At 36.1% G+C, this 25,000-nt stretch overlaps 1 protein-coding gene across 1 annotated transcript in view; it reads right to left on the reverse strand.

Annotated features, from left to right (window-relative positions):
- Positions 1-14,662, reverse strand: part of postnb (periostin, osteoblast specific factor b) — a 24,504-nt gene extending 9,842 nt beyond the window's left edge. Inside the window, 12 exon segments of the mRNA XM_030151204.1 lie at positions 1-86; positions 588-736; positions 4,190-4,324; positions 4,436-4,525; positions 4,528-4,647; positions 5,618-5,759; positions 6,660-6,806; positions 6,895-7,059; positions 7,948-8,105; positions 8,333-8,397; positions 13,885-13,983; positions 14,501-14,662. The exon segment at positions 1-86 is cut by the window's left edge and continues 51 nt beyond it. Coding sequence (XP_030007064.1) covers positions 1-86; positions 588-736; positions 4,190-4,324; positions 4,436-4,525; positions 4,528-4,647; positions 5,618-5,759; positions 6,660-6,806; positions 6,895-7,059; positions 7,948-8,105; positions 8,333-8,397; positions 13,885-13,983; positions 14,501-14,619 — 1,475 coding nt within the window. The 5' untranslated portion in view covers positions 14,620-14,662.
- Between the last annotated feature and the right edge of the window lie 10,338 nt (positions 14,663-25,000).

Here is a 25,000-nt window from a genome sequence, read left to right on the forward strand (position 1 = left end):
TTCAAAAATGTCTTCATGAGATGAAGGGCTCCGTTGCTGCCTTCTTTACTGCCTCTAATAAGACAGGCGTTCTCTAGGCACACGGCCTGCAGGAAGAATCAAATTTAAAGCATGAGATTAATGTTACACCCAAAAGAATACATAGGTTGAAAGCCGAATCACAGGTATAATGATGTGAATATGCCGAGATGGTGGCACGGACACACGCACTGGCTCTGCACTCTGTAAATATTACTGTATATTCTGCATATTTGACACTGGACTCTGTGTGTGTGTGTGTATGTGCCATTTTCTACGGCAGATATATATAAAAGAAACAAACATTTTATACTGCCGTTTTTTACTTGACTGTTTTTTTTTACACTTGGTTTGTCTTTTTTACTTAACTGTTTTATACTTACACTTTATTCTTCAGTGTTTAACTAATATGTGTAATTTATTTGAGTACCTTACAGAATGTAAAACCAGATTTTGTTGCACTGTGCAAAGGCATTTTGCAGTGACAAGAAAGTCTATTCTATTCTATTGTATTCTATTGTATTGTATTCTATTCTATTTTTTGCATAAATTCAGATTATTGGACCCACTGTACGATAGATGAAGACTCTCAGGAATTTTCCTCCCAGTGTCTCCAGCTGCTGGCCGTTGTACAGCTGTCCCAGAGTGACCTTCTCCTTCAAGATGTGGCTCTCCAGGATAATCTTCAGCATCCTCTGATCCATGGACATCACTTCATCTACAGAGGAAATAATGCATATATTTGTCACCAAAATTACATGTACTATGAATCAATGTAACCGCTCCAGCAATGGAAACTGTATTCATAGTCATAGTCTACAGATAGAAACTGTTTAGTACTTGTTGACTAGAGGCAATTTCTCAAAGAATGCAAGGGAAGCTCAGCTTCCCCTAAAATTATGAAAATTAAATGGTTAAATATGTTCGGTTGTGTTGACTACAAATGTGTTAGAACACGTTCATCTCACAGACGAGTTCGTTCAGAATCAGCTTTATCACAAATTAACAGACTCGATGTTGTTCACTTCTCATACATTGCCGTTGCACTGTTTTCTCATACATCTCTGCTCAGTGCATTTGCCCGTAGACGCTCAGCGTCCATGCACTTCAATGGGACTGAGTGGAACAGTTTTTTTCATTGCCTCAAAACTGGACGGAAATTGAATAAATGCCACGATGTTGTCCCACCCCCGGATGCTCAGTGTTTCTGGGGGTGAATGGAGCTGTGGGCGGAGCTTGGCTGGGCTGGACGCTGGGCTTCCACGGGCTGATTTTAAGCAACATAGTAAAAAATGCTCCAGGAAAACATCTCGCACCCCACCTTTAAATATAGGAAAATACATGATTTACACCAAAAAATGCAAAATACAAAGGATTAAAAAATGTTGATAAATCAGTTATGAAAGGTAGAAATAGAGATAAATTCATTTGGGAATCACCACAAAAGTAGCACTGGGTCTTTATGGGTTAATTCTGCAGAACTACACCATAAAGCTGCACAGATACAGTTACAAGACTATTAAGTGCAGGACAAAACATGTGCTTTGGCTGCATTTACTCTGACCCTTCCCATAGGCCCATAGGTACGTGCCTTTTTATTTGTGCTTTGGAATATAATTGTTGTGACACCATCATATTTATTTCTGTGTTTCATGACTTTGTCCTCTGTTCCCTCTCTCCTTTCACAAGCAGTTTGTCTGGCTACCGCTGCTCTTTATTTCATTTGCTGAGCTGGGAGTAGGGACCAACTTTGAAAAGACTGTAATGGTTCGACTATTTAGGCTGCAATGTCCCAAGAGCAGCAGCTGCAAAACTAACCATGAGAAAAGTTGCAGCAGCTTCCTGATTTACTGCACAGTCCTATAGATGGATCACATGATAATCTACAAAACCTGCACCAACAAAAGAGTTTACAATTCCTGCTGCATCCAGTTATTGCAACACCATGCATTCTTATATCCTTTTGAAACGGTATGCCTAAAGATAAAAGTAAACTGCCGAGATTAATCGCACATTCTCGTTTGAGAAACAAAACATCTCCTCTTCTGTAAAGTGACATCCAGGAATGTTCTGTGATGAATAGGGCTCTGGTCTTAGATGGCATTAAGCTTAAGTAATGTTCAAAATGAAATCTATTAGTCTCCTAAAACTCCATATACAGCAGTGAGCATCAACTGGCAGCCTGTGGGCCACATCTGCACCACCAAAACTCAGGCCAGAAGAATAGAAAATGTGAGGAGGGGAAGAAAATATGTTCCAGTATTGAGAATAAGCAGCTTTTTTGCATTGCCAAAAATGTCTGAGGTGGGAATCAGTCCTTGAATGTTTTTAAATCCAAACTCAAAATGCTAGAGACTAACACAATGACTTGCACTCATTTTTCATAGTTTGACTTGTCCCGTAAATTATTGTATGTTGTATTTCATGCTGCCTCTCGGCCCTTCCAAAAGAGGTTTTTAATCTCAATGGGATCTTTTTTTCCTAGTTAAATAAAGGTTAAATAAAAAATAAAAATATATACACTACCAGGCAAAAGTTTGGACTCACCTTCTTATTTAAATGACATGAGATGGACCACAGATGGTCAACAAGTGCTCAGCATCATTTGGAATTCCTTCCAGACTTTTGGAAAACATTTCAGGTGATTACCTCATGAAGCTCATCAAGAGAATGCCAAGAATGCACAAAGCAGTAATAAAAGCAAAATGTGGCTATTTTGAAGAATCTAAAATATAAAACATGCTTTGAGTTTTGTCCCACCTTTTTAAACTACATAATTCCATACGTGTTCATTCATAGTTTTGATGCCATCAGTGAGAATCTACAATGGAAATAGTCAAAAATAAAGAAAAACCAGGTGAGTCCAAACTTTTGCCTGGTAGTGTATATATTAGGAATGATTTGCTGAATCTAAGGCTACATTTGGACTGCAGTTGAATGTGGCCCAAATCTGATTTTTTTTACCCCAATGTGACCTGTATCTGATCTGTTAAAGACAGTTTGAACAGCACAAATCCGACCCAGGCCACTTCCATATGTGGTCCTAAATCCTATTCATATCTTATATTTTGCAATGTGACTTCAGTTTGAACTGCAAGGTCGTGTTTATCCGATCTTTACATTATTGAAATGCGACAAATGTCACAATTCTGCAACCTAGGAGGAGGAGTGTCAGGAAAAACATATCTACTTCCGTGAACACAGTGCGTGCCTGCGTGGTCACGTATTACGTCAGGACCTCTTTTGGGTCATTTCAGGGTCGCATTCAGTTCATACTCAAAACTGATAGAAGTTTCGTTTAACCCTACAACGCCTAACGTATCATATTTGATACATGAGTGCTCAAGCCCTCTATATGATCAGTGTGATTTTTTTTTCTTGAAAAACCTGATGTATACAATTAGATACATGCAATACACAGATAATCCGCCAGGGGGGAGGAATTCATTCACCAGAGCCCTTTCCAGTGACACTACAAGACTGTCATTAATGAGGAAGGAGGCAGAACTTTGTCAGTTTTGAAAAGGAATAACCAATTTGTCAGACATGTTTGTATCATATTATGTTTTTGTTTGTTCAAAAATAATAATATTTGTGCATTGAGACCCAATGTATCAAATATGATACGAAATTGAAACTCATACATGGAAATTGACTCTTGAAAAAAACAAAAAAAAATTGGGATTTTCAGAAGGACCAATTAAGGCTCCAGTTTCAAAGAAGTGGAATTTTCCGTCAATGATTTAATGGTTCAATCTTTACAGGGTTAATGTATAATATGAATGAGCACACTAAAAAATCCGATTTCAGCAACAAATCCAAACTGTGCATTAAGACCTACTGTCTGAATGTAGCCTAAATATCTATTTGACCTGCAGATTCTGCATTGTAACAACATCTGTGTGTGTATTATTAACCTTCACAATGCAGAATAAATGTGTTTTCATCTATTAAAAATGCAGTGTGCAATCTCTCTGGCTGTTGTTCAGATGTATATGACCCGTCATATACATAGAAATAGAATATGCACTTCAGGGTAAGGACAGGAGATCTGAAAATATTTCCCTTGGTTCCAGACTGAATGAGTCTGCAGTAGTCAAGGTTCATATTCTCCCACCTGCAGAGAATAAAATAGTAGTGTGTGTGATGTAACAAGTAGTGTGTGACTCACCAGTGAAGGCTGTGTTGAGAGGAGCCAGCAAAGTGTACTCAGCGTCTGCTCTCATTTCACCAGCCAAGCCCAGTTCAGACACCATATCACCGAAAGTTGACTGGGAACTTCCCACCAGTTCCATAACCTGCTTGGCTTAAAGGGCACACAGAACACAAATACCATTAAAAGAAGTAGTAACTGGCACAGCATAGTTACTTCTAAAGGGAATCAGGGGTTTAGATGAAACAAGTGTGAATGTCTAACCTGAGTCAGGCATGAGAACTTGGTCAATGAGATGGATGACACCATTAGTGGTTACAATGTCCTTCTTCAGCACCATCTTGATTCCATTACAGTCAAACTGTCACCATCACATCCAATCTCAATGGTGTTGCCTTCCATTGTCTCATAAGCACTGCCAGCCATGATGGCCTCAGAGCACTGGACTGAGTTGAGGACGTGGAATTTCAGAAGAGCTGAAAAAGCAAACAAAGTAATAATAAAGGTGGTGTTTAGGTACGTAGGTAAATTCATGTATGTTTGAACAGAGAGTAGGTCATTTAGCTGTAAAGGCTGTTTTATGCTGGCTGTAATGTTCCACTGCAGCTGGGGATATAAAACCCTGGGAACCTGTGGACCCTTGGATCCCTTGGGTCCTTTAGAGGGAAGACTAGCTGTTCTCTTTAAATTTCTGTGAAATGGTCTGATCTCCGATCACAGCCTAAGCTGTAGGCTAATAAACACCATTGGTTTGGTGCCAGTTTGACCAAATGAAACAGCTGTTGTCTGCTATTGACGCAAAACAAGCTAATGTCAATAATGTTGAGATAACTTCATATTCTCGTAGTTTTCTGCTTGATTTTTTTTTTTTTTTTTAACTTAGTCGCTGTGTATTTAAGACTTTAATTTTTGGGTTCATGATTTGGAAAGTATATTTCTTTAAAACGTTTGAAGGAAACAGTCGCTATAGAATGATTCAGAGGTATGCACGACATAAAAACATGACTTAAGTGTCAAATAATGTGCTGCTTTGTTTGACTTTCCAGCCACAATTTCATGCCTGACTTGAAACTGAAGTCATTTTTATTACTCCTCAACACTAGTTTGTTATGTACAGCTTGCCAAAACGGTGTAAGTTCCAGATTCATTGTACAGACGATTGTGGCTTCATCTGTTTCAAATTGGAAGAAGTTGAACATGTACAAAAAAAAAAAAAAAAAATCCATCCCTTTATGGGTGACTCAGTCTGCAAAACATGCCACTGGGGAACCACTGTTTTTTTTTTCTTTTCTACCTTCATCATTAAATATAAATGTGGTCTTATTTTGCCGCAGTTTATATACCGCCCCAGTCTTAGCTCCAATGTTTAAAATGGCTTTGAGTGATCTTTCCTGTCGGGTATTATGTAAAGGAAGCAGACCTGTAAGACCAAAAAGTCTGGTTTACCCTGGAGGGCCTCCTTGTCGTTCTGAAGTCTCTCCAGCACATCGCTGCCCAGCTTCTCAAAGGCCTCATTGGTGGGTGCAAAGAGAGTGTAATGTCCGGCCTGACCCAGGCTCTCCAAAATACCAGATTGCTGGGCCACGTCCTGGATGGTGATTTTTAAAGCAGGATTATTCAGCGTACAGTATTGTAGAGTTAAAACATTTACAGAACTAAAGCAAAAGTTTGACAATATGGTTTTTGTTAAGTGTAATGCACCTGCAGTATATTTTAGAAACTGTCTGCATGCATGTGCTCTGTTCACATAACTCACATTTTATATCCTACTTATAAATGTACAGTGAAAAAAAAAAGATCTTCTTTTTGTTTTGACCTGCAGTGGTCTTTTTCTGCTTGGAAAAGTCAAATATAAAACATTTATACTCAACGAATGTGTGGTATTTATTGTAACGCTACCCGTGTCTATTGCATTTTAACCCATAAAGACTCAATGTTATTTTTGTGTCAGTTCCCAAATGATTTTTCCTCTATTTAACCTTTCTTTAAGTGATTTATCACCATTTATCATAATATTATACTCTGTATTTTTCAAAATTTTCAGTGAAAATCATGTATTTTCCTATATTTAATTCACTGATGGTGTAAATGTCCATAAAAGCTAAAATTAAAGTTGAGAGTTATTATTATCAGAAACGGAGAAAACTGAAGAAAAAGTGACTTTTACATTAAAATATATCATTAACTGAACATAAAACAAGTGTCTCCATCCACTGTCATTTATTAAACTCCATGGGTTTTACTGTTGAATCAATGTTGTAGAAGATGACAGTGTTTCCACGGTAACTACGGAGCCTCTGAACATCCAAATAAGTCATATCTGATGACCGTGAAAAGTGACAAACTGAATTTTGTATTAATTACTTACGTGTATTGATAAGTTTAGTGGATCAGAATCTATTAAACATTTTTGATCAGTAGATGCTTTTGGTTGCTGGTAGCTGTTTGGGTCTTTAAGGGTTAAATTTCTACTTCTGCTTGTACTTACAGCAAGAGTAGTTAGATCATCCTCAATCTCAATGATATCCTGGATGGTGTTTCCAACGGCGCTGATGACACGATCGATCACATGGACCACTCCATTGGTGGCAACCTGGTTACCATGGATAATCCTGGCGCAGTTCACTGTCACGATCTGCACATGACGTTCCCATTAGTGTTACACCACTGAAAAGTGATTTTAGTACATGTTCGAGATGATTGTATTGGGTAATAATACTTACCCCGTTGGAGTAGTGGTTAATAAGAAGACCGAGATCATTGTACATGGAGGTGACTGTCATTCCGTTCTTTAAGTCTTTGGTCAAGAAGCGTTTGTTGGCCATGTGATAATGCAGAGCGTTGTACAGTTCAATGTTGACGTTGCTGACCAGTGCACTCCTCATTTGCTGATAGGTAAAGAAAATCAGACATTAATCGATCTGCTCAGATATGCCCAGACACTACAGATTTGTATTTTGTACACTGTAAGCCTGGGCTTTGTATTTAAAAAAATGCTTTATTTACAATGTACTTAAATGATTTAAGTTTTATTACAATACTGTAAAATGACAAGTATATTCTACTAATTTGTAGACATAGTCGAAAGTATGAAAAAATTTAAGTTGAATGGATTTAAATCACTAAGTTTTAGTCATGACCACACCTTTTTATCTCCTCATTGCATTGTGGGTATTGGGCATGTTGTTGAAAATGTGTTCTTTTTATGTGCAGGGGTTCAGCGGGGTTGTGGTGTTAGTGGTAATTTTGACTTAATGTGTGTATGGCAGTGTTTATTGGCCTTTTTGTGTTTGTTTTTGTATTTTTGTAGAGCTGCACCATGAGTGAGAGCTATAGGCCCAACAATGGCTTTCCTGTTCTGCAGATATAAGTTTTTCTTAATGTACATCTTTAAGCCTTGCCAAATTAAAAGCACTTCCTGTACTGGTCAATTATATTCATCTAACTTCTTGCCTAACTTCCACCCATGCTACAATATATTAAGTTGAATAATTATACATATTTATATTGCAAAAGATTTTAATTTAAATCAACTTGGAATTGAGTACAATGAACTGATGATATGAAGTCTAATGATTATACAAAGCAATTGACATTTCAACAAATTTTAAGTTACATTTAGTGTGTTGTACTTAAAACAGCAATTCCATTCAAGTCAAGCATTTAAGTTTAATACACTCAATTTTTCATTACTCATTACTGAAATTTTTTAAGGCAACCAGTTTCCTCAAATTTTTTAAGTAAGCTCAACTTATCCGGTCTTACAGTGTACTTACTTCATCCAAAAGGTCCCAGGCCTCATTGCTGGGGGCAAAGAAGGTATACGACCCAGAGCCCTCGATCTCAGGTCTCAGCTTGGAAATGTCTGAGTAACTTTGTGTTGAGGTGGCCTTCACCAGACCCAAGGTGCCGTAGACATTGTCGATTGGGGCCACTAAAAAACAGGAAAGTGTCTTAACGCCAGGCTGAATTTCTCAAAACAGAACTAAGAAACTGTTGAAATATTTGAGATTGAATATAAAGAAATCCACATATGCCGACAATATGCCATGGCAATGTCTTGTAGTTTATTTTGTCAGCTTTTAAAAATAGAACACAGCTGCTCTACAGATTTATCTAACCTTTACACTATGATGAAACTCGGCACTTAACACACTGTACCTGCAGGGCAACCGCGCATGCCGTCCAGTTTCATGTACCCCGGACAGCACTCATAAAGCACAGTCCTGCAAGTAGAACACACACATCACAAATGTGGATTAAACCCTTGTAAGTAGCACCGTTTATTTCAATACAGCACTATAAAAAGCTGTGTATTTGTATATATCAGGTTGCCATGTTTAAAGCTGAATCATCATTCAGTATTGGTCTTGTGTTTTCGGGTTTCCAGCTGTTAGTCATTATCTGTTTCATTACCCAAACACACCATGTGATCCAACATCCTGGGCCAAAACCTAATGGAAAGGGTGCCTCAAGGATTATGCTACCATTACAGTAGTAGATTTATACTACCAAGACCTCCTCTTTGAAGCTAAACAATTAGTTTGGACTCAAACTTCGCATTTGGTTAACCTCAAAAACATAATAATTCTGTCCTTGCAGAACTCCAGCATAATTAGAGTTGAGTTTTAGGAAATATAAAGTAAGACGAGGAACATTTAAATGGTTTGATGACTTGTATGGAAAGATTTGAGCTAACAGCTAATTGTTTTACAGGTTTTTACAAACTTTTATAATGTAGAGACAGACGATTGTGTGATCTTTGTAGATTAATTAGATCCAAGTAACAAATGTTGGTTGAGAAACTGTTGCATGAACATGGGAAAAGCGTATATGTTCCACTGGACACCATAGCCTGAGGGTGATTGTAAAATACAAACTGCAGCTGCCAGATATAAACATGACTATAACCCCTAAGTCAGCAGGTTGGAACATGTTGGAACTGTAGTATTATCTCCAACATTTGGACGGCCAGACATTTGGTAATGTAAAACTCACCTCAAATGACTAACAAATGCAACAATATAAAAATTTTTTAAAAAGACTCTTAAGACATAAAGAATAGCACGAAGAGCTGAATGATACCATATGTGTCCAGAATTCACAGGGGAATTCATTATAGACTGTCCAGTCATTACTGTTTGGAAACTACTATTTTTTTTTTAGGTCATTTGTGAAATAAATAACCATAATTATTAGCAAAAACACTGTAGTTTATGCAACAGGGGAATAAAAGCGTTTTACTTTCTTGAAGCACAATGTTAACAACAATATGGGTCTTTAACTCTTTACCGAGCAAGTGACTATTTTTGGTAATGTTACAAGACAGTTACATTACAAGACAGTGGCAGCGACAGTTACAGTGAGCCAACAATCTCAGGTCCAATGTGGTCTACAGGGTCTGTAAGGTCCACCTCTGTGTGAAAAATGACTGTACCTGCTTTGTTAGGTACCATGAAGTAATAGGGCGGCTATGGCTCAGATGGTAGAGCGAGTCGTCCAATAGCGGTTCAAATCCCGCTCTGTCCATGTGCTGTTGTGTCCTTTGGGCAAGACACTTCACCCTCCTTGCCTCCAGTGCTGCTACTCACACTGGTGTATGAATGTGTATGACTGTTCGGTGGTGGTCGGAGGGGCCGTAGGCGTGGATTGGCAGCCACGCTTCCCCAGGGCAGCTGTGGATACATATGTAGTTCACCACCACCAGAGTGTGAGTGTGTGAGTGGATGAATAATGGATCCTCTGTACGCGCTTTGAGTATGTGTTCATAGAAAAGCTCTATATAAATCTAATCCATTATTATTATTATGGTACTAATGTAAGGAATGATGTTCAAAGGGATAATGTGGATGTAGGCAGGTGTCTGGATCCACACTTATGTCGCTGGAATTGCTATAAAAGTGATGTTCTAATGTTTTTCTTGTATTTTTTATATTTCTTTCTTGTGTTTTTTTTATTTGCCACTTATGGGTAAGGAACCAAATATAATAATAATAATAATAATAATAATAATAACGGATTAGTGCTTTTTCAAGGCACCCAAAGCCCTTTACATTATAGATCCATTATTCATTCACTCTCACATTCACACTCTGGTGGTGGTAAACTACATCTGTATCCACAGCTGCCCTGGGGCAAACGGAAGCATGGCTGACAATTTGCGCTAAACAGCCCCTCTGACCACCACCTAACATTCATAAGCATTCATACACCAGTGTGAGTGACACTGGAGGCAAGGTGGGGGAAGTGTCTTGCCCAAGGGCACAACAACACATGACTGGGACAGAGTGGAATTCAAACCACTGACTCCTCAGTTATTGGATGACCCGCTTTACCTTCTGAAACATTGCCGCTCCAATTTTCTGCATAATAAAATTGTGAAAAATATCACAAAAGTCATAAAGTCTCGTTAGGTCCTCCAATAACATACTAAGGTTGAAATTGTGAATTTCAGAACATTTCTATGAGTCCCCCATAAAGGGTTAACAGGATTAAACCACCAATAACCAGAAGATGGTGTTACTGTTACTTATGAAATAAAGATCTGCTTTGTGCATCTGGATTCAATAGTGTTTCAGTCGATGGTTGATAAACATAACAAAACCCAAACAATATTATACTGACAGCAAGCAATCACTCAGTCACTTGTGATTAATGTCTGAACAGTGAGACTTCAGGCAGAAACTTGTTCCAGTGCTGATGTCTCAGTCGAGGAACAGAGGCGTCTGGGTCATGGCTAACTGCGCCTCTTCAACAACTGGATTCGAAGCGAAGTGGAATGGAGTTGGAGGGTCTGGGATGAGATCACTCCAGCTCCATTGGGGCAGAGTCAGCAGAACTCTCGCTACATTGCTCTCCCACATAGAGGGATTGTGTCTGGCCATGGGGTTGGAAAGTTTTGACTTGTCAGCATCTCTATAAAAGAAGTGTTCCACTAAAAACATATAACTACGCCACATTACAATTATCTTTTATCAGTTTAAATTAGATAGCATGACATATACTGTGCGTGGATTTGTTCCAAGTCGAGTTTGGACGGAGATAAAGATACTTTGGAAGAAGAAATATGTTGAATCATCCTTCATCCAATAAGAACAAAGTGTTGAACTGAGCAGCAAATGCCACAAACTAAAAATTCAGCCAGTTTGTAGATCCTCCTGGGCAGATATTCAGTTTAAATTATGTTACATGTCAGTGGTATGAACTTTAAAATATAAGAGACACTAGGGTCAAAGTTTACGGTAAATTCCACTGAAAACTGTACTTATTAAGACAATTATTAATTGCTACTTAGTAATTATGCTTCTGTTTTCTGCAAAACTTCTGCGAGTTGGAAGCGGGTAAAAGAAGATAAATGGGGTCTGTTAATTATACACATACGTATCTGTACTTCAATCCTGTATACTTGCACACATGTGTAGTAATATATTTAACCCATAAAGACCCAGTGCTACTTTTGTGGCAGTTCGCAAATACATTTTTCTCCACATTTAACCATTTTTAAGTGATTTATCACCATTCACCCTCATATTATCCTCTGTATTTTGCATTTTTTGGTGTAAATCATGTATTTTCCTATATGTAATTCACTGATCATGTAGATGTTCATGAAAACTCAGAGTAAATTCAAAGGTTATTATATCAGAAACAGAAAAAAACTAAAGAAAATTGACTTTTTCAGCAAAAATATCATTAAATGAATATAAAAAACAAGCATTTCCATCCACTGTTATTGATTAATCTCCATGGGTTTTGCTGGTGAATCAGTGTTGTAGAAAATGACGATGTTTCCACGGTAACTACAGATGGTAACTCTGATGATCACAAAGAGATTGCATTTTACACCAATTATTTACATATATTGATAGAATTAGTGCATCAACATGTATTAAACAGTTTAAATCAGGAAATGCTTTTGGTAGCCAGTGGATGTTTGGGTCTTTATGGGTTAAGTTTTATTTCCATTTTACATATTTATCCATTTTGCAGATAATAAATAAAAAATCCAATAATTAATAACCATACTTGTCCTTCTGTGCAGCTCTCATAGTTACTAATGATGTCAGGCTTCTGTCAGTATTATACAAATTAACTATTATCCAAAAATATAGAGCTCAGGATTAACTAAAGAAAATACTTGTTTAAAAGACGAGGACCAATATTGGTAGTTGAGATAAGGACATAATTTAACTGAATTAAATTTAATATGTATTCTCTTCTGTTGTGTATTTAGCAAAGATTGCATTGAAATTTTTTTTGTTTGCTTGGTTGTTTTCACGTGGAAATATTGTGTTAATTGTAAATAGAGTTAGGCAAAATAAGTCTTAACTTCAGTCTAAACCCCTTTGGTCGTATTGTATATGGAAAAATGGATATGTTGTTTTTGGCTGTTGTTTAAAGTACAACAGCTGTCAACACTAAAAGACAAGCCTGTTGTGATGTTTTGATGTTGTGATATGTTGTGATGTTTTATTCTTAATTGTATAGTAAGTGTTTGAATATGTATCTTGTACAGGTATTGTGTGTTCTGTGCTCCTTTAACAGTCTGTTATGTATATGTTATTTGTTACCCTATCAAGTGTCTAACCATGTCTTTCTCCTGTAAATGTTTTTTTTTTTTTTACTACCTTTTTAAAACATGGCCAGGGGACTACAGATGAAAACTAGCCTTCTGGCTAATTCTGGCTTTTTTTAACCATGTGTAACCATGTGTTTTATGAAATTGCATTGTCCCCTTTCAAATAAACTAAACTAAACTAATTAACGACCGAATAAACTACTACTACTACTATTATAGAACATGTTGTGTCAAGATATTGCAACAGGTGTACATGTGTAAAACAGTGAACTGTGTGAAAGCAACTGGTCTTTCTTTTGACTGATTTCATTGCCACCATGTGAAAAAACCAACCTTCCACTCCCTCTGAAATAGATAACATTCTTTGGCTTCTTTAACATTTGCCAAGTGCAGTGAGAGGCGTATTCATCTAAAAGAAATGAGCCTGTTTAGAGTGCTGCTCACGCCTCGGCCATAATGCAATCATAGGGACCAAACTTAGGCAAAGTTAGTGTGTATGTGTGTGAACGGCAGAAAAAGAGACTGAGAGAGACAGGGGAAAGGGAGTGAAATAGGCACCAATCCAGTCCATGTTTAAGTACAAAAGTGCTGAGAAGGTTGGAACAATAAAGGAAAAAAAAAAAAAAAAAAAAAGAGCTTGTGTAGAATTATTGAGCTAAATGCTTTTCCATTCATGGACAGTCGACATTTTACAGCCACATCATATCCTGGAATCGGTGGTTCACCACTGTGGCATCCAATGACGATCAGACTTCCTCAAACTAAGAAAACCCCCAACTCCACTTTATAGGAGCAAACGGGTCGTTCTTCAATACACAGAGAGTTTAAAGCTGCATCCATAAATGTGTTTTTCATTTTAAGCCATACTTTCATTCAGAGTAAGATAACAGATGTTTGCATCTGTAGGAACATCCAAGTTTCCATGAAAACCCCAAAAGAATAGATAAAGAAAAGGAAGCAGACGCCGAGACAGAGAGAGAGAGAGAGAGAGAGAGAGAGAGAGAGAGAGAGAGAGAGAGAGAGAGAGAGAGAGAGGCCCCGTCAAAGATCATACAGGTTGTTTTTACTTTTAATATTCATCTTAGAAGAGGAGATGAGATGAGTTGGCCTGTTGGACACATTAAACAACACTTACGCTTTCTTTCCACAGACGGCCCCTTGGTACCAATTACGACAATTGCTAAAGTACTTCTTCTTGGTCCCCATGACTTGCTGGAGGGCGCAGACATTGGGTCTGATAAGAATTGAAGCGAGAAGAAATTAACAATCAGTGAAAAGATCAAAGATTTCAGTAAGAGTCGTCTGAAAGTCATGCATTATTGAAATAAAACTCAATTATTATGTGACAAGCTGCCCTCCATGTGACTGTCAAATATGAACAGTGATTTGGCAAACGCCCCTGCTGGTTCTGCAGACAGACATGTATGCATGATGGATTTGAGATTATGATTCCACAGCTGTAGTCTGGTTGTAATAGGGCTATTTCAACAAAAAAAAAAAAAAAAAAAAAAAGAAAAAGATATAATTACATTTTCTGACCAAGGTCATGCACACAATTTTTTTTTAAATATTTAATAAATACACTTATACTTTCTTATTTAAAAAGAAAAAAAAAAAAAAAAAACTCCATATACAAATGGGAAGAATTACATTTATTAAGCTTGTCTAATGCTATCACATGCAGAATTAACTTCAATAACATGACATGACATGGATTTCAAAGAGGAAAGGGAAAATATTAACATGCTTACCCCTCTTTTCTTGCCCTGATACGACTGTGGGTAAGAATTTTATCATAAGCTGAAGAGTCGGCCTTGTCAAAAGAAGAGAGCACAAAGAGTGCAAATGCAGCTACAAAAAGGAGCTTCATCCTTGGTGTCTTAGCCAGCTCTTCCAGACCCAGAGTAATGGGAGCACACAGAGTGGGAGTTTATATACCAACAGCCTCACTCTCCACTCAGGGAGGATGGCAACATTTCATACTTTGCATGGACCACCCAGAACTTCTAGAAATACGTTTCAGTATACATAGTCATCTGTAACACTGTAAAATGTGTGTTAAAGTGTAAATCATTAAATTTGGTGTGTTCTGATAACATTTTCTGTTTATCGTTTTTTATGAACAAGAGCACTGCTGAAGTTTACTCAATATAAATACAGGAACACTGCAACTGTTCTTTTGTATACAATTCCATTTTTTATACATAATGTCTTGTCTAATGTCTAATTTTACTTCAGATAATTGTTTTTATTTTTTTAAAGAAACAAAACTTGCAGCTAAACACTTGTCTCATTTAAGGATTTTCACTGCATTGCATTAACAAGTCTCACTTTATAACATTACTCATATTAAAAAGTAAAGTATAAGGCTTCTAAATAGGCGCTTCACTAAATATTCTTCCTTTATATATTAAATTACTATTATTTTATTATAAGATATTTGTCAAAAACCTGAATGAGCATCACACTAATAGACATCCTGAGCAGACTCAATACTGTGGATTTAGAAAGTATGAAATGTGTCATAAATTTGGACAAAGAACAAAGAAACATTGTATAATCTCTGCTCTTAACAAATGCCAGAGCACTGATTGTTTAAGGGGGAAAAAAAGGAAAGAAAAAAGACTTTCAGAGAGTAGCCTGCCCCACCTAGTGGTAGGAGGGAGCGTTGAACCGTGAAACAGTATTTAATGAGTCAGTTTAACTGGAGGAGCATGTCTAAGGCGTTTAACATCCACTCTTTCCATGGAACTATGAGTGAAAATTCATGGAACAACCTCACCTGACCTAGCCGAAGATTTAAACCAACAGATTTTTCTCAACAAACATCAACACTACTTTATGAATTATCACATAGGCCCAAATTCATGCGTTGGACTTTATTTAAGGGAAGATGTTGGAGTTTGTGTTTGTCATGTTAATACAACCTGAACTACATCCACTGGAACATGTTAAATGTCAAATATCAATGGCCAGAATACAAAACCTCCTATCTGAAAAAATCACTTTTTTCAGGAAACAAACAAACAAACAAAAAAGTTTAGTTTTATCATAGTATGGTCTTTGTTAAAGCTATCCAAGCATATTGTACTGTTCTCAGACTCTCTTTCTATATTATGTGTTAACAATACATACTAGGTATACTAGGTTTAATGTGAAAACTCAAAATCTAAAAATTTGGAGATAGGAGGTTTTGTTTTTTGGCCATCGAATTCTGTGCTTGTGTGTTCTCTACAGGATCATAGTGATGGTTTTATTATGTAGTGTGAAGACTTTTTTAGAACACACATCCTGTTCCACATTAGTTGCTTTTCCATTGGACACCTGCGAAAAACTTTACCGATATTTACTAAATGTCGAAAAAACACAAGTGCGTAATGTCGATTTTTCCATTAACCCTTTCATGCACAAATTATGAGAACCTTAATCAATATTTTTTTCTTGAGTGTTTTTGTTCCACTTTACGCATGAAAGAAACAATGCAACTGTTTTTTTTTTTTTTTTATGAATGTATTTTTCATGGCATTACAAAAATGTCCACTCAGCTGGACACCATTCATTTAAGTTCTGAAGCAAAGACACATTTATTGAAAAATCATCATCAGAAAGTGATATACTGTGTGAAAACTATGAAATAAAAGCATTTTTAGTGCCGCTAATTGCTAAATTGCTACTGTTTTTTCACATTTTATCATACTCTAGTATTAGTTATTACTCATTTCATGGAGATAAAATCCTCCTGAGACCCAGGAAATGGACAGTTTTAGCTTTTTTACTTTAAAATTTGTCTTGACTGGAAACTGCATCATGCAACAGTTTTTTCAGATACATTTTTAAAACAATTTTTATTTATTGATTGATTTTTTTAATGGAATGTCCTTTCCAATGCACAGCATTTTTATAGTAAAACTGTCAAACTTTTGTCCCCTACAGAGGACAAAATGCATTGCTGGGTCACAGGAGGATATGCTAAATAAATAAATAAATAAATAAATATGGAACTAGAACAACAAAACCCATGAACAAACAATAGAACAGAAGTAGAATAGCTGTCCACTGTAGTGACCAGTATGCATGAAAGGGTTAAATCACAAATGCAATGATTTGTTTATTTATTATCGCGAGATGACATGAGGAGTCATTCCATAAACATGGGGACAAACGTTTTATTATGTTTTGTTATGTAGTGTGAAGACTTTTTTTAGAACACACATCCTGTTCCACTTTTTGTCACTTTTCCATATGACACCTGCGAAAAACTTTACCAATATTTACTAAATGTCGAAAAAACAGAAGTACATAATGTCGGTTTTTCCATTAAATCACAAATGCGATAATTTGTTTATTTATTATCTTGAGATGACACGAGAAGTCATTCCATAAACATGGCGACGAACGTAAATATGGTGTTGATTTACAGATATATATTCATTATTATTATTATTATTATTATTATTATTATTATTATTATTATTATTATTATTATTATTATTATTATTATATTACCCCTCTATCTCGTACTAAATTAAAAATGATTGGGTTTCCTGGTGCGTCCACACATACCACGACATGTTTCTTCTTTGTTTTCGCTTGTTATAACGTCCACCAACATCTGTTTTTTTTAAATCACCTGACTCTAGTTGCGAAAACAGGTCTTTCCATTGCAGTTTTGCGTGATATACCATTTGCGCTATGCTCGAAAAACCACCTCTTGCCAGTGCAAAAGCTTTTTAATCGAAAAACGAGACTTTTGGCGAAATAATCATTTTTACATTAGGTAAATTTTTATGCGCAAGTTACATTTGTGCATTGAGGGTCAATGAAAAAGCAACTATTATAAACATGAACAGCAAAAACAGAAGGTTTTGTACCTCTGTGTCTTGCCTACAAGATAAAACACTGGAAAGAGAGTCTGGTTTTGACTGGCTCTGCATTTAAAGTGTCATGAGATAACTTTTGTTATAATTTGGTGCCATTTAAAAAACAATTGATTGATTTTTTTTGTTGCGATCAAATTTTTATTTTCATTTTCATTTCACGAATTAAATTGAACTGAGGTATTTCAGGTTATACAGTATTACTGGAATGGATTTTCAGAGCAAGAACACCAACAGTGAGCCCAAGACATAAGAACATGTCATGAGATACCAAAGAACACAGAGAGAGTATAAAGATAAAAAGGGAAAAGTAAGAAAAAGTAAGGTTAATTACACACACAAAAAATAAAAATGCATATATAACCTACAAGAATACACATAACATACATAAAAAATACAGAAAGACAAACATAATAGGACTTGACATCTAGAGGCACTAGAGCCAGTGGCAAAATCAACTTACAGCATGATTTTCAAAGAGTAGACTGATTGATAATATTGCACAAACAAGCACAATGTAAAATGTCAGATCTTGTTACTGTATCCTCTAAAAATGCAGCTGTTTTTTTTTTTTTAGCTTTAATAGTTGCTAAAACATACCCAAGTGACATCACTATCACTTTCATTAAACAAAATAAATTGGACAGAGGTATTTCAGGTTATATAATATTACTGGATTCTCAGAGCAAGAATACCAACAGTCAGCCCAAGACATAAGAATGTGTCATGAGATACCAAAGAACACAGTAAGAGTATAAAGATAAAACAGGAAAAGTAAGAAAAAGTAAGGTGAATTACACACAAAAAATAAAAATGCATACATAACCCTCAAGAATACACACAACATACACAGAACATACAGACACACAAGCAGAAATAGACAAGACAGAAGGGACTTGACATCTAGAAGTACAAAGGCAGTGGTTTCCAACCTTTTTTGACTTGTGACCCCATTTTAATGTCACACATTTCTGGTGACCCCAGACATTTTTTTTTTTTTTTTTTTTTTGCTAAAATGAATTTGTTTTTGATCGTGTAACAGATTTTGATGAAATTTTCAGGGTTTGTTGGAAATGGGCCCCCCCCGTGGGCCCCCCCACCCCCGATCACCACCAAAATTTAATCATTTCTTCCTTATCCCATTTCCAACAAACCCTGAAAATTTCATCCAAATCTGTCCATAACTTTTTGAGTTATGTTGCACACTAACGGACAGACAAACAGACAGACAAACAAACAAACAAACAAACAAACAAACAAACCCTGGCAAAAACATAACCTCCTTGGCGGAGGTAATAATGGTATGAATTGCAGTTTATGAGATGATGCATAAGTGTCCACTGTGTTGGTTGATATGGAACTAAAACAACTAAACCCATGAATATACAGGAGAACAGCTGGAGAATAACTGTCCACTGGAGTGACCACTATGCATGAAAGGGTTAATACTGAACAAACAATAACTCAAACTATGAATTATGAAAGAGCTGCAGCATCTGAAACTGACCACAATGAACATTTGAAAGATAAACAGTACCACAGTGCTTCAGTTTCAGCTTCACAGTTTGTCATGTCTTTTATGGATTGGGATTGTCTCTGCCAACTCAACATATATTCTTTATTAGTAATTTATATATATATATTTTTTAACAGTTACTGGAAATTGCAGGCGACCCCATTTGAATTCCAAGCGACCCTACGTGGGGTCCCGACCCCAAGGTTGAAAAACACTGTAACAAGGTAAGAGAGCCAGTGGCAAAATCAACTTGCAGCATGTTTTTCAAAGAGTCGACTGAATGATAATATTGCGCAAACAAGCACAATGTAAAATGTCAGATCTTATTACTGCATGTTCTAAAAATGCAGCTGTTTTTTAGCTTTAATAGTCGCTAAAACATACCCAAGTGACATCTCTTTCACTTTTCAGTCATCCACATTATTCTGCTTAAACATCTGGCTAACCAGATGTTCAGTATGTAAGCAGGGAGGATTTGTCATCCTAGCCAACTAACTCTGTTCATCATTTGTGAAAAGCAGCAAACAACCAGGTCACAAGTTTACGCTTGTACTTCTAACCAGTTAAAAAGTAGAAAACCATTCTTCAAACCACATCCTGTGAGAAACGACACTCTTAATGCAACGATCCTCTGATAAACCAGATTATTCATGGCTTTTAAAAAAGCACTTAAGCACAAAATTCTTGCTTGGGCTTTTCACCTCTCCTAAACTCCTCTCACACTGGATTACATTAACGTTAGAATTCCAGCATTTCAGCAAGTTGCCAATTTGCACAATGACAAATATGTACTTGCTTGCATGGGGGGAATAATGGCACTGATGAACTCACTGCAGCGATAATTAAATGCAGTGTGGCTTTTGCACTTTGAATCATAACACTCGCTTTTACACTGACACTCAGAAACAAACACTGCATGTGTCACAAAGATGGAAAATGAACCCCAGTATGGATTCCTTTCTGTGTTTCCTGCTAGTTTAAGGGACTCAATAATGTGCAATTTCAGCTTCTAAGTACAAATTTATTAAAATGTGATGGTGTAAGTGCTACTGCTATGAGTACGAGTGTCAAACATAAGACCCGTGGACCAAAACTGGCCGTCCAAAGGGTCCAATCTGACGCATGGGATGAATCTGTGAAGAGCAAAAATTACACTGAAGATATTAACAATCATTTTAATTCAGGTTCCACATTCAGCCCAATTTAATCTCAAATGGGTCAGACCAGTCAAATACTATCATAATCATCTATAAATAATGTCAACTCCAAATTCTTCTCATATTTTAGTGTAAAAAAAAAAGGAAAATGACATGAGCATGTTTACATTTACACACTATCCTTTCAAAACAAATGTGAAAAACCTGAACAAATATAAACTACCTGAAATACCTTAAAAGAAGTAAGTGCAATTTTAACAATATTACTCAGTGTTTCGTGTATTTGTAGATCCACTGTGATCTGCAAGTTGTAATGTACATGTGTAAATGATAAACTGAGGCATAATATTGGTAAAATTGCAGTTTTTTTTCTTAATAAATTTCTTTTTTTCATAGTTGTTCATGTTATTCGCATTTTTTTTTTTTTTGAAGGATACTTTGTAGATGTAAATATTTTCATCCTGTAATTTTACTTTTTTCACTCTAAAACATAGAGAAAAGTTTGGATTTGACTTTATTTATATATTATTATGTTATTATTTTATTGGTCTGACCCACCTCAGATCATATGTGGCCCCTGAACTAAAATGAGTTTGACACCCCTGATAGTAAACGTCTAAAAAGTGCTTAAAAATACAGTTTTTTTTAAAAGAATATACTTATTAAATTTTCATTTTTCAAAACAACACAAAACAGCTTAGCACTACAGTCAAAAAAAAAACAAATGAGATTCACAGTCAGCATAGAGACAGATTCCCATCACATTCATATCTATACAAAACAACAATGGGTTTAATTTTTATGTCAGCTCTTCCTCATTCTAAAAAGTCTCACCTGTTTGACTCTTTTTCTCACATTTTCCAACCCTGCCCTGCATGTGTACATGTCTACAGATCACTAGAGGGTGCTTTATGCCCACAGAGCAGGGAAACTTTTCACACCAGTGCATTTGTGCTTTAGCCACCAAAAAAAAAAAAAAAAAAAAAATCAAATTGTTAAAGCAAGGCAAAAATAATTTAATCATCAGTTGTTAAATTATAGAAGTGATTTTTGAAATTTGTTAACGCTACATTAAGTTATATTGCTATTCTCACTGAGACTTTCCACTATTTTAAGGCTTTTTTTTATGGGGCCAAGTTGAGTGGAATGCTGGGATTCCTGAGAAGTGAGAACAGTATGAAGTGAAGCTGGAAGTGCAGCAAAAAATGGTAATGTTGTGAAAGGTTGTATTGAAGGCAGCTGCTCATACGACAAACTAAAATTAAACACATGCATTTAAATGATCATATAAATTCTGAACGGTGTCAGTTTACATCTGCAGAACAGCTGCGATATGATTAACGTACCCGTGGAACTTCTGCTAAAACCAGTTCTAAAACCCTCCTCTGATAGGCTGTAAAAAACAAATGTTCTCAGAAGAATGATGCAAACTGTGCACAGAAGGGAAACTATAGAGCAGTGGTGTCAAACTCGTTCTGGTTCAGAGGCCATATTTAGCCCAAGTTGATCTCAAGTGGGCCAGACCAGTAAAATAATGACTTAATAACCTATAAATAATGACAAATCCAAGTTTTTCTTTTTGTTTTAGTACAAAAAAAAAACAAAACAATTAAATTCTGAAAATACATTTTACAAAAAACATGTGAATAACCTGAAAAAACAGAAATTTCTTTTGGAAAAATTAGTGCAATTTTAACAATATTATGCCTCGACTTCCGACATCCAGTTCATCTCAGCAGAGGCCATCCAACAGAGGATTCCAGCTCTCAACATCATCTGGGGATCTGTCCTGTCCATTCCTGGAATCCAGTCTGTTCACTGCATGAGGACGCAGTCCTTTGGTCAGGTTTCTGTATCCCGCTATTCTGAGCAACCTGAACGCACCCATAACCTCCTTCCACAGCCTGAGCCCCAGCCTGTACCTGTAGCAGCTTGTAAGTGCTATACAGTTATGAAGCCTGACTCTAAGTGGTGTATAGGGTGGGGAAGCAAAATTTACAATATTTTGAGGCAGGGATTGAAAGACAGTGTATGACCAATTAGTTTATTGAAAGTCATGAGAATTTATTTGCCACAAGAAAATTGACATAATTACCTCCGCCAAGGAGGTTATGTTTTTGCCAGGGTTTGTTTGTTTATTTGTTTGTTTGTATGTTTGTCTGTTTGTTTGTTTGTTTGTTTGTTTGTTTGTTTGTTTGTCTGTCCGTTAGTGTGCAACATAACTCAAAAATTTATGGACAGATTTGGATGAAATTTTCAGGGTTTGTTGGAAATGGGATAAGGAAGAAATGATTAAATTTTGGTGGTGATCGGGGGGGGGGGGGGGGGGGGGGGGGGCACTGATCAGCCTTGGCAGAGGTCTGCGCTCTCCGAGTGCTTCTAGTTGAAAATGTTTTTATTCTATGTGTCCTCCTTCTTTCTCACTAACTGCCTTCACACGCTTCCTGAAACTTGCGCAAGTGTTCCTCAAATATCTGGGTGACAACTTCTCCCATTCTTCTTTAATAGTATCTTCCAGACTTTCTCCTAATAGTTTTGCTCATAGTCATTCTCTTCTTTCCATTATAAACAGTCTTTATGGACACTCCAACTATTTTTGAAATCTCCTTTGGTGTGACGAGTGCATTCAGCAAATCACACACTCTTTGACGTTTGCTTTCCTGATTACTCATATGGGCAAAAGTTTCTGAAAAGGTATGGATAATAGTGTTAGGTATGATCATGACATCAATATATGTTTGGTTTCAAAACAATTGACGTAGTGCCTGCTGAGAAAAAAACAACTAAATGTTCATTGTAAATTTTGCTTCCCCACCCTGTATAGCATAAGCCATCAGCTTGGAGGAAGGTGCCAACATTATGCTGTGATCGGTGCTGAATATACAGACTTTACTGAGCATTAAATGTGCATTAAATGTGCTTAATGAATCACTTAATGAATCACTTTCTACAGCTAATATGTGTCCTTTGTATATGTAGTCATAAATATGTATAAAAATGTTTAAGTTTGTTACCTGTGTTTTCTTTCCGTACATAACCGAAATTCTTAATTCCCTACATAACCATTCCATTCTCTAAAACTCTTGCCAAAAGTCATAGTTATATTTAAAAAAAAAAAAAAAAAAAAATGCATCCATAGTTTGTCAAAACAGACACCTTAAAGAACATCTGAACAAATTTTCATAGTTAGGAGACACTTGCAACCACACTTTTAAAACATTTAGAAAAAAAGGAAAATTCAGATGTTAATTTTTGTTCCCTATATAACCATGCAGTTTTTCAAATTTTTATGGCAAAAGATGGCACTATAGCTTTTGTTTCTTTTTATGAGCTTCAAGTACTAGTTAATACCTTTAAAATGATGTATTATTCATGTCTCTAGCTTAAATACTTTTTGAATTAGTGTATAAAATGTAGTCGGGCACTCCCTACATAACCACGTGACTTGACCCATGTACATTTACACACAATGTTCCATAAACATTTGGTAACGGGCAGAATATTGTTAAAATTTTGGAGTTTGGAACTAAAATTTGAACAATTTCTACAGTATTACATCTCTTATTATTAATACAACTCCAGATCACAGTGGATCCATAAATGCACAAAACATTTAGTAACAGGCAGAATATTGTTAAAATTACACATTTCGGGTTGTTCATCTTTGTTTTTATTTATGTATTTATTTGCATTTTATTTTGAAAGAATAGTTTTGTAAATGTAAATATTTTCAGTGTAATCTTATTTTTTTCACTTAATTTTTTCCAAATAATTTTTCACAAAGAAAATTTGTAGTTGTCATTATTTATGGGTTATTGTGTTGTTATTTTTTACTTGAGATCCCATTGGTCTGTATGTGGAACCTGAACCAAAATGATTTGGACAACCTGGACTGTTCAGGTTCATTTTTGCACTTTCATCCCGCGGGCCGGAATGGAGCCTTTGGCGGGCCAGATTTGGCCCCCGGGCCACATGTTTGACACCTGTACTATAGAGCATTATTTGCTATTTATTGTTTTGTTTTTGTTTTTTTTAATACAGGAAACAAGTTTGGAGATGTAAATTTAGTGAGCTAAGAGGAGCTAATTCCTGCAAACATTTGTAGATGTTACTTTCCCTCATCATCAAGTGCTATTTTTGACATGATAAAAAAAAGTCCAAAACAGCAACAAATTGAATATTCAGTACTTTATTTAATTGCTTAGTAGTTTATACATATTCATAAGTAACACATAGTTTACCTGCCACATGTAGCTGATGCAAATGTACATATAGAACAGCAAATCCTGCAAAAAAAATCACTCACGCTCTGTTTCTAGTGATGAAAAAATCCTTCCAATCTAAACAAAACAGGTGTAAATTAATGGATTGCTGATTATTTTTGCATGCCTAAATAAATGTTAATTAAAGGGATGGATATTGTTGGTATATGTGGAATAATATTGTGTATAGTGGTTTAACATGTTAGCATAAACTCAACTATAGGGCATTAAAAGGTAGAAATAGGAGTAGAGTAGCTCTTTGCAATGATTTTTTTATTATTGATTTATTTCGAATATGGAAATGATTCAAGCTTCCTGATTGCTACTAATTGACTTCTCTGCACAACATGATATAGAAATGAAAATTCAAGAAAGCACAAGATGATACGATGCTTTAGACATGAATGATTCATGATTTCCTGAGTGTCACATCAGCTTG

Source organism: Sphaeramia orbicularis, chromosome 13, assembly GCF_902148855.1.
Source record: "Sphaeramia orbicularis chromosome 13, fSphaOr1.1, whole genome shotgun sequence".
Taxonomy (NCBI): domain Eukaryota; kingdom Metazoa; phylum Chordata; class Actinopteri; order Kurtiformes; family Apogonidae; genus Sphaeramia; species Sphaeramia orbicularis.